This window comes from Astatotilapia calliptera, chromosome 20 (genome assembly GCF_900246225.1).
Source record: "Astatotilapia calliptera chromosome 20, fAstCal1.2, whole genome shotgun sequence".
In the NCBI taxonomy this organism is placed as follows: Eukaryota; Metazoa; Chordata; class Actinopteri; order Cichliformes; family Cichlidae; genus Astatotilapia; species Astatotilapia calliptera.
The window spans coordinates 22676073-22687376 of NC_039321.1; the positions used below are offsets into that span (position 1 = coordinate 22676073).

General features: G+C 41.4%; 1 protein-coding gene across 4 annotated transcripts in view; it reads left to right on the plus strand.

Moving 5' to 3' along the window:
* LOC113013452 (helicase ARIP4-like) overlaps positions 1-11304 on the plus strand; it is a 54372-nt gene that overhangs the window by 24087 nt on the left and 18981 nt on the right. The window contains exon 2 of one of the 4 annotated variants that reach the window (XM_026154355.1): positions 141-216. The exons of 2 other annotated variants lie outside the window; for them this stretch is intronic. In XM_026154355.1, coding sequence (XP_026010140.1) covers positions 141-216 — 76 coding nt within the window. One more of the 4 variants, XM_026154356.1, reaches the window with a different exon arrangement.

An 11304-nucleotide genomic window follows, 5' to 3' on the forward strand; every position in this document is an offset into this window, starting at 1 on the left:
CCTTGCTGAGATGTTGTAACGCCTTTAATCATCAACGAACACTTAAATGGTTCCTGCTTCTGTGCATGCTTTGTATTCCTGACTCTGTTTATGGGGGAGTGGTTTAATATGACAGTTTTTTTGTTTTTTTTTTGCTTTAGTTGAGCGAGGGGAGGAGATTGAAGGGTGGTAGGAGTCCCCCCTCAGCAGGGCCCCAGCTCCAGCATGAAGGGTTATGTAAGTTTTCAGCTGCCAGCCTTCCTAGCTGCCTCTGCCTCACATTCACATTGTTATTGACCAGAAAGGAGCACACAGTGGTGGACCAGTAGTCAGAGAGTCAGTCAGTCACTGAGGTAGTCAATTTAAAGCCCACCTAAGTGTAAAGCCAGGCTAAGAGGAGGGAAGATCCACCTCCTCCTTAACTTCTTTTTAAAAGTTTTTTTTCCTTGAAAGGGGAAGCAATTTTGAGAGTGTGACAGGGAGGCAGAGGACACCAGCTTTTCCTCTGTTTCTGATAACCATGCTGCTTCTGGATGAATCGGAATCATTTGCAGGTGGGTGACATAATTCGCCTGAACCGTGTTGAGTTTGTGGAAGCGATTCATCTTTGGGGAGAAAGTTAGAAAGAAATGAGGGGAAAATATGGAGGTGCGTAAATGTTGTATGCGCTATGAATGCTTTAAGAACAGGAAGAAAACGCCACACAGAGAGCTTCACGCGTACGCTGAAGTTTATCTGATGAGATAACGAACAGTGTTACTTGGCTGCAGAGGCGCTTCCTTTCTGCATCCTGTTTCAGGAGAGGCAGCATGAAGAGAAGCCAGAGAAGAGGTGCACGGAGGGGGAAAATGAGTTAGAAGCTGCAAGATGATGAGAAATGGGGAACTTTGATGTTATAAAACCAGCTAAGAATTGACTAGAATGTGCAGCAGTTGTTGATTGAGGGTCGTTAAGTTACTTAACATTGTTGTGTAACACTGGATCTATACCTCCTTAGGCGTGTGCAGTCTATCTGAGCACGCTTTCTATTTACTTTTCTGGTTTCATCTATTTTTCTCTTCTCAGTCACCGTCTACAATCGCTGCTCTCTCTCTGCTCGATTCGTCCCATTTTTCTTATCTTCCTTCCATCTTTCAGCCGGTCTTTCTCCCACTCGTGTCCACTGCCTCTCTCTCTGTTGTCATCTCAGTTCCTGCCTCCGATTGGCTGTCTCTACGGTTACCTAAACCAATGCCAGTGCTGTGATTGGCGGACGGGGGTAGGATCGGGCCATGCTGGAAGTGTGAGCATGTGGAGGCAGGAAAACACATGGTTCAGCAGACCAGTGGGTTAGGGGGGTAAACGGCTGTAGCTGGAATGAATGAAAATGAAGGCTCTGAGTTCGTTCACATTTCTTCATCTGTTTATCCAGCAAACACAAGATAATCAGAAACTTCAAATCTTGTGTTAGATCAACTTTAATAGTTTGTTTTCAGTCAGATCAGGATTTTAAGTCTTAAATTTGTCTTAATTTGAAGCTGTCTTCACTGAATTTAGATGTACAGTGCAATGATTTGTGAGTCTTGTTGCACATGCGCTCAGTTTAAAGTTGACTCACAGATATTAAAAACATGTGATCGTGTGGATGAAGTAGGATCCAGAGTGGCCCTAAAACCATATTCAGATTGTCCTTGTTCTGCTTTTTATTAGTTTTTTAAGATCCATGTACATTTGCAAACAGTGAACGGAAATCTTGGTCCGGACGTCTTTGCACGTATGCCAAAACTTCCGATAAATTAGACACTGCCCTCCAGGGGCACTTTAGGCAAACAATGGCTTCCCGCAGTGTGCCCAATAGGAATGTAACTATTCAAGGTAAAGTTATGCGTCACGTCAGTCATTGTTTCATTTTATGCCCAATGTTCTGCAGTAAAAAGACAAAACAGTGCAGCTGCAGGGATTTTTACACGTTTTAACAGCAGTTGTTGAGATTAAAACAGGTACTGTTAAGGTCTCCAGAAAAGGTCACCAACTCATAATTCAGGATCTGCCTGATCACGTAAGCGTTTTTTTTAGACTTTAAAAACAGTGCTTTAATTTTGCTTAGCGAGCACCACGGCCCACTGACTCTCCTCTTGTTCCCTTTTGAAAAACGTTCACAGAAAATCCTTTATGGAGAAATAACTGTCTGCATGCTCGTAATTCATGGGATCGCTCTGGGCGTTTGGCTCACTATGAAAAGAGACACTAGATACCTCGTCATGTCTCTGATTGTGCTGTGTCAAATAGCGACGAAGGGTAAAAAGAATAGGACACACTGTTTTTCCCTAAATCTGTTGTGCGTGCGTGTATTTGAGAACAGTGCGTCCGTCAGTGGAGAGAGGGTTTCCGTGAAAAGAAAACAAATTTGACATTTTAATAGCAGCAAAAAGTCTGTCGTACAATAAAACAGGAACAGGCTTGTACTGATTGTTCTTCCATCGTTCTGCACTGCTTGCTCTGTTCAGCTGTAATTGGCCTCAGCATGCCGGGGAGGAACAACCCGTCCTGTTCAGGCCAGCACTGGAGTCCGGGCCAAGCACCAGGAGCACGTGCAGTCTGATTGCTTTCATAACGCCCCGGTGCTGAGGATGGACACACGGCTAATGCTCTCTTTGTCAAAAAGCAGTTTTTATTAAATGTTCTTTCATCTTCCTGGTACAGCAGATTTCTTTGTCTTTATTGTAAAATTTCCCCTTCCAGGTTCGAGTGACCTCTCTTTTTCATCTTTCTCCCATCCACACTTTTCCGAGTGCCTCACTCCTCCTCTCTCTCAAGTCTTAAAGAATTTGACCACAGATTAAAGCAGGTAGCAGATTTCCTTTTAAGAAATTTATACCCCATAAACTTGAGATCTTCTTTAACTTTGTGTGTATCCTCTGCTGCACTTCCAAGTCCTGTTTTACCTCATCTAATCCCCAGTTATTCTCTCTGTCTCATTAAATGGCCGCAGTGCTGTATAATGTTACAGTACAAAAGTCTTTTGATCAGATAGCGAACGTCATGGGTGTGGTGCCTGCACTAAGCCAATACCGGTTACATTATTTCACATTGCTACTAAATATTGGCTAGATTACAACGAGCTTAGAAATCTAAAGATGCTTTTTCAGTCTGCAGTGATCATTTATTCAGCTTCTTTTTGACAACCTGATTGGTAAATGTAAAGAGACACAAGTCCCTGAAATGATAAACAAATAATTATAAAACAGCCCTATGATAGATTGGCGATGTTTCCAGTGTGTACCCAGCCTGTCGTCCCGTAATAGGTGGGATTGAATTAGTGGAAGAATAACGGATGGATTATAAAATGTGATTTGTTTCAGTCTCTTTATAACGACTTCACAATCATAAATTTTACTTGTATTGATATGTAATTAAATAGTCGTTATGGGTTGAAGAGAAAACAGTGCTTTTGCGGTGTAGCTCGAAGCGTTTCACAATATGAAATGTTTCTTGGTACTGAAAGAGGAGTAATGGGAAATGGTTACATGAGTTTTGCTCTCTTTCCACCTCCGGAGGAGCTGTGACCGGTAGTTCATTAGCTGAAATGTTTCTCATTGTGTGCCAAAGTGTTAAGATTTTGGGTTGCTCAGAAGATATCTCACAGGGTGTTCAGAGGCTGAAAGTACACACTGTGTGCAAACTGTTGCCAATAAGGGTTTTATGTAACAGGCTATAGTGTGACCAGCACGAACCATCCCGACGTTCTCTCCTTCTCCTCTGGCTCCTCCTCCCTCCTCTGCCTCCCTCCCCAGCAGCAGTGACACACTGGCCTACTAACAGCCTGTTCTACCTCGTCTCACCCCCTCTGCTGTGCCGTCTTTATCACATGGCCGTTGTCTCTCCACCTCCTTTTTTTCCTCTCTGTCTTCTCGTCTCACCGCCTCATCGTTTCTCTGACACACTCGTCGGAATCGCTGCCAACAGGAACATTTCATAACTCACCTGCATCGCTCTAATAAAGCAGCCTTAATAACTCATTCAGGGCAGTGTCTTACATAAGAGAGGTGTGCGCGTGCGTGTGTGTTGCTCAGCATTAGTATTGAGATTTTATTTTCGTCCTCATGGCAAGCACGTAACCCAGTTAAATCTCGGTCAGTCTTTCGGGAGAACAACTTAAAAACTTTGAGAAACTTTCCTGCATTTGGCTGTAATTTGGTTGGGTGGGGTCAATAAACCACAACAAAAAATTACAGAGACAGCGAGTGAGACAATATTTTTATTTGAACTATGAGCTTATAAATTGCTCTAATTTGGCAGGAAGTTCATGATGTATTTGCACTGATGATCATTTACAGATGCCTAGATCTCTGATTTGGTCACATGACCTTATAAAGGTTTAGAACTGCAGAAGTAGAAAGCATTTACAGTATATATCTACCTGATATCATGGCCATGATCTGTTGCTAGTGAGTGAACGACTACAAAAGCATATACAGCGTGCAGCTACTCCTCCCCTGCACTGATAGGAGCCAGTTAAGGTGGTTCAGACATGATGCCTCCTGGATTTCTCTTAGGTGATGTGTTTTTGATGGCTGGCAGGTGGTTAATCGGAAGAGGAAGGTCTGGGAATTCCTGGTTAATGTACGCTCTTACCTGGATAAGCAGATGCTGATAAGGTGGATGAATAGATGGAAGAAGACATTATTCCATCTGTCATCAACTATGGAAAAAGCAGAAATAATACCCTAGCTGTAACTGTCAGGCCAAGTTTAAGAGTTTTGCATTTTTTATAGTTTATAGTTTGTCTGTTGGTATGTTCTTCCAAGCAGTCTGTCCACCAGCGTCACTGTCTGTGCTCCATCCAGCCACCTTAAATAATCTCTGACACTCTCCTTGCCTTAAGAGAACAGCACGGACGCTGCTGAACAGCAGGAGCGAGGTGGAAAATCATGCCGACACACTCATCACTCTGTGTGTGTGTTTCAAAGTCTAGATGTTCTTTAAACGTCGCTGTGAGACCATCAGCTCTTGCGAGTGTGCTCTGTGTGCTTGCAATGCGTTACATCTTTTAATGTGTGTGTGTGGAGGACGTGAGATTCTTGTGAACATGCTGGTTGTGTAACAGCCAGAGGCAGCAGTTACATAAGCGTCCCTTCTCGTCGGACCAGCCTTAGCGGCGGTGGCCTGGCTGTCTGTTGGGGAGCAACTTTTTCCCTTTGTGAGACTCGGACTGCGTAAATGAGAAAGCCAGGAAGTCACTTAATAAAGCAGGTCGTCTTATTGGACCTCCACCTGAACACAAATAGAAGTTTTGTCTTTTCTATACTTTAACTCTTTACACAGCAGACTGACCTTGTCAACATATTCATCAATGACACATCTCCAGTTTGGATCCGTCATTTACGTTTCCACTCGAAACAGTATGTTGAACTGGAAGCTGTTATTTACTTCTGATAACAATCAAACTTTTTGTTTTGAGTTTGTCGGTTTTTCACATATTTTCCATCATGTTCTAGTTTACTAGGAATCTCTGAATAGTTGGGCCACAAGACAAGCCTAAATCACACTTGATGGTATAATTTAGCAGCCATTATATGAAGGTAGATCTTATCTCCAAGCCTCTCTGAAACTGCGATTTTTAATCTCAATTCTAAAGCTATGTTTGCAATACCAACTCAGATTAACTTGAAGTGAAAAAGAATAATGGCAGTTAAACAAGTAGGAGGATGGTTTCATTTCTTTTGTTCAGAGGGTCTTGGATTTCTGGCAGGTTACTACTAAAAGAAAAAAAATATGAACCTCTAGCATAGGAAATAAGAGGGTTTTTTTTTAGATTGATTTCTGCATTTTGTCATTTAAAAATGTGCAGTGAAAGATTTCCTTCACTTCACTTGCGGTGCTCCTGTATTTTCAAGTGAAATTCTACAAATTGCATCGGCTTTCAGTTAGCGTGAAGCAAAATCTTAGCCCTGAGTGAAAATTGGAGGCCAAAAAAGGCCATCAGCCAAGAAACAAGTGAAAATAAACAAAAACTTGTACCAATTCTCACCATTTTATCTCTTGCCTTAGCCCCCAGTTACATGCGAGATCAATAATTGGCCATCTTTCAATTGGGCCCCTTGGCAGATGTGTATTCCCCAACGTCTTTGCTGGTACTGGAATGCGACTGTGACCACAAAGAGGTATATGGTGCTGCACCTAAGACGTCCTCGTGATTTCTTTGGTTGATAGCAGAGGGCTTTGGTGAAAATGTGGAAACTATAAAACCAGAACAGAATAGAGACCATTTCTTCTTCGAAGTTTAAGGGGCACCAGTTGAAACGAGCTGGCTGCTGAGGTAAGGCGACACATTTACTTTGAAGGTGAACGCATTATGCATTATGTTGTTTGTATTACACTTTTTCAAGCTTTACTACCACTCTGCTAGTGGGTTAGCAGGTGTTTGCAGACAAGTTTTCCATGCAAATTACAGGTGACTGCTGCAGGCTGCCGGTGACCAAAACAATCACCAGCAAGCTTTTGCTGCAACAGCCTCGCCAACACTCAGCAACCAGTTGGGGAATGCACATTTTCCCCTCAAGACTGGAGGTTCCCACGGGGGTAGCGGATCAGTCAATAGGTCTGTGTGACTGAAGCCTTATAAGTTTTCTGTGATTATATTTGGATCTACCCTGACAAATTCATCTCTATTTACACATAAGCACTTATTAAAAAAAATATCACCCGAGCTTTTAGTTTCTTATATTTGACAACCTAAATACCCTCCATGCATCCATCCACTTATGCTTGTCCTGATCAGGATTTCTTTAGTAGAGGATAAACCTTCATCAGCATCATCAGCGAAAACGTACAGCACATTATTGTTTGATATGAAGCATCGTGCCAGTAATCAGCTTGCATGTCAGACCGATGGAATTACAGCTTCTAATGACAGCAGAAATTGTTTTATAAATGGATCTCAGCATGGGGGCAATTGTGTACAAGTGAGACTCATTGATGAGGAAAGAAATCCAGCGAAGGAGGAGGAGAACAAGTGACAGGTGAGTGCGATGAGGTGGAAGCAGGATTAGATGGGAAGGGGAGGGGTGAGAAAATGAGAAGCAGGAAAGGACAAGTGTGAAGATGGTGCATCTCTGATTTCATGCAGAGCTGCATTTGGAGTGGAGAAAGTGAATAAAGACTTATAATACACACCTGCAGAATAATGAGCTAGTAAAGCAAATGTAGACTCAGGTGTTTAGTACGCATTCTAACAAAGGTTTAATTTTTTTAAAAAGTAATGAAAAAATAGTCAGGAATAGTCATAATAATTAAAAAATATCAATGCATGAATTGCATTTAAAACCACTTAATTTCAAATAGCTTTTCACTTTTCAAATAAATAAAACTTGCCAGTTACAAAAATGCATTTTTATTTAAGCATGGCTTACTACTTGCTTCTTGCCTCTAATTCTTGTTGCGTCACAAAGTTGCCCTGTTTTACAGGCATTTTAAAAGTCTGTGATGTTACACAATTTATATTGCAGTTTTTCCAAACATGTTGAATAACTGCAAGAGAATTTGTGGTTCTCGGTAAAGGGGTTTAAAATTGATTCTTTTTTCCACCAGCACTTGTCCAGCTGAGCCTCTTGGGACAGCGTTAAATGAGACGATTAGATGAATCATTTAGATGCTCTGTTACTATAAATATTCTATTCTTCTATTTTCTATGTACTTCCTGGAATACCACGTTTGAATAATAATACAGTTTGTCCTCTCTGTGTGTTTGTGTCTCTGTGCACGTAAAACGTGTGACGCAGAGGATTCTCCACCGCGTAGTAGTAAATATGTGCCATCATCTGTAATCTGCTTACACAGACAGCAGCTGGCCAATGACGGGTCGCGACACAGACAGATTGTCCACTTCAGCCTTTCTTTCTTTCTTTCTTTTTACGAGGCAAGAAAAAGATTGAAAGCTTTTTTTTAATGTTTTAATCTTCAAAGGACATTAGACCCTAAAAACATCCTCAGGTCTCACCATTCCTTGAATGTCTGACTTGATGGAAGTTGGTATGTAGGTCAGAACCTCATATTTCCTGTGTGAGGCTGTGTTTGTGTGCATCTCTCTAAGCTCGCCCTCAGATGTCTCAGGTCATGATTTATAGATGCAATTGAATCTCATGCAGGTGTCGGATCTCAAACTAAATTGGGGTCATCGTCAGTTCATTGTTAATAGAGAAGCTCGGGAAAATGGTACTCGACGACTTCGGAGAGTACCAATCTTTACTCCCAGTTTTAGTTCAAGGTCCAGATTTCTATTCATCTTTTTTTTTGCCAGAGAAGTTTTTTTTGAGAAGCAAAGACAGATTACAGAAGAATCTGCAGTCTGCCATCTGTTTTTCTCACTTATGGGCAAAACTTTGGCATCGCTAACTTGTCAGTTTTTTCAGAGCCAAGAAAACAGCCTGTACCACTAATGACTCTAGAGAAAAACAAGACTTTATGAGGGGACTGATGCGTTATACTGCTGTTAGTACATATTTGTAGGTAATTCTCTTTGGTTACTCTTTTTAACCCTGTAGTTTTAACCTTTCCTGTTCTTCTGCCTCCTCACTTTAAGAAATTGACACATTAGGAGTTGCCACTTACTTCACATAAACACACACACACACACACACAGAGTTCTTTGGCACACTTATGTTTGTATGTTCGGCAGCATAGTGCGAAGAGTTATATAAACACTTACATGCATTGATGTGGTTACATAAACTTGGTAAGCAGAAGATGTTTCTTCTCTGCAACCCCACTCAGACACTCATACGTGTCACACCAACCATGAATCTGTTGCCGGTGGCCTTGCATTCTGTCGAGGCTCGTATCTCTCAAGAACATGTTGTGTTGTCTTTTGTGAGGAGCGCTGGGTCTCGAGCCCACAGGGAGTGTCCAACTAAGCGAATTAATGGCTTAGAAAATGTGCTGCGGGTGCTGCTCACTCTGTGACGCTCGCTGGTCCCGGTGAGTCAGCATTTCATCAAGACACTGAATTACTTTCTTTCCCAGCTCTGTCGTGACGGAGGTTGAGCTTTCACCACGTTTCACACTTTGCTTTGACTAATTTTACCCACATATTGTCACAGTTGTTTTCTGCTCCTCGTGGCTTCGCAGCAAACTGATGGTTTAAATCAGTCACCTAGCAACAGTCAGCTCTCCAACTCTGATTCTCACCTTGAGATAACGCCTCAGCTGGCCTTCTGCACAAGGGAGGGTTTTTTTTTAATTAGGTGGGCGGGTCTTGGGTGGGCGGGTCTGCATTTGAAGTGTGTGTGTGGGGGGGTTGCTATAACTCATGTTCTGAACTGAAAGAGTTTTCAGATTCTCATGAACCAAGCAATCATTTAATTAAAACATACTGATAATAAAAGCTGGTGTGACGCTTGGGGTTACGCTCTCAGTGTGTGACAAACTCTGTCGTTATTGCGTTAGATATGCAAGTCTACCACATCTCATGGACCTCCAAAACTCTTACAGCTATAACCACATGTTTATGCTCTTTTGAGTGAGCATATTTGGTCTGCTATGTGTATAGATATGCTGGTATGACTATATGTGTTCTCCAATATGTGCCGATTTTAAATCTTCCCAAAATAATGCAGAAAAGGGTTTGTTTGACATGGTGCGATCTCCTAGTTTGCCCATCTAAACCCTTCAAACCCCACTTTTTACAATCACAGCACATGCCATGTAAACCTCTGTCTTCAATTGAAATCATTAGGTTGCGAAATAAACTGTACATCTAGAATATCATCCACTATTTAGATATCAAGTTGTTTTATTTAATACCAATTGGCCTTTCTCCTACTCATGGCAACACTAATCTTTAGTGTTGAGATTTATTTATGTTCATTTCATCAGAAATCATAAATAAAATCTTTAGTGTGCTGAAGTGGAAAGTAGCATGGAAATAATAAGCCACCAAATGGTAATATGCTACTCAAACTGGATTTCCTGCTTCCTTGTAACTGACAGGTTATTGGCTTTTAGACATAATGGAGAATAGACCTGAGAAATTGAATCTGTGAGCAGTTTGGCAGGAGTTGCTGATACTGGAGGGAATCAGGTGATGAGGCACAAAGCAAAGGCCATTTGATGCAATTGCGATCCATATTGCATTATGTAATATGTTTGTGTCTGACTTCCTGCAGCCGATGACATTTATCTTCGCCGGCTATTTTGATTGGAGTGCTTCCAAACTCGTCCTCACAGAGTTATGAGCACAGCACTCAAGACGCAAGTGTACGTTAGCAAAGCATGATTCAGGAGAGGCTTTTGCTTCCTCGGGCCCTCGGCAGAGAGTATTGAACAGTTTATCTGTTATATAAGTTATTTTTGCACATTTATGCGAGCGTGTTGTATAACCTGTCGGGCCGTAATGCGACGAGATTCTCCCCCCATGTGTGCGTTTGCGAGTCTGTGTATGGGTCTGTACATCTTCCTGTATATATGAGAGGCACTTCATCGTGACAGCTTCCAGATTGCTCTCTGAAACACGCTGTTACAGCTGCACGGTGCTCTGTTTTCTGTTCATGTTAAAGTCCCAGCTCGGCTTTCACCTTGACATCTCTAATTTGTCAAAGTTGAGTTTAAACCCACAAAAAACAGTTAATATTCTAGTGACACGATGAGAGGATATAGAGAATGGGTAAATATTCTGTGGATGTGCAATCTTTTTCCCTTCCCTTAGAAACTAGTGACATGGCTGAATAGCAGCTTGTGTTCAAAGCTGCTACTGTTAAAATTCCTTCGGTTATTACTTAATAAATCACAGTATCTCTGCAGTAAAGTTTATTTTTGTAATCTTTTAAACAAACGTACTTTATTCTTTGACACTGCACTAAAAAACAGTAAATGAGAGAATTAAATTTTTTTGCCATTTCAAACCTTCAAGATTATAAACACATTATCAGATGGCAAACAGCAAAGCACCATGAGCCGGATGCTGTTTGCGTCTCCTTTTGTCTTCCAGCTGCTCTCAAAGCCAACCGGAGGTCCTTTTCCCATAAAAACAAGATGAATTTCTCCAGTAAAACCATTAAAGGGCCGTTAAATGTTTGGACTCAGTAACTGTAGCCAATCTGCTAATGGCCCCTTCTAGTGAATTCTCATTCTCCATTTAAGTTTTACTGGAAATGGCAATTATGTACCACATTTTTATTTCTTAAGTGAAAACAGGTGTGCTATGCCAGTGTTGTTATTTTATTTATTTTATTTTTTGGGGTTTTATTTGCAATAATTTTATTAGTTCGTGCTGCATGATATGTACTAAAACACACACACACTGGAAAACATTGGAAATGTTCATTTCATTTGACTTCACTTTGCTGTCAC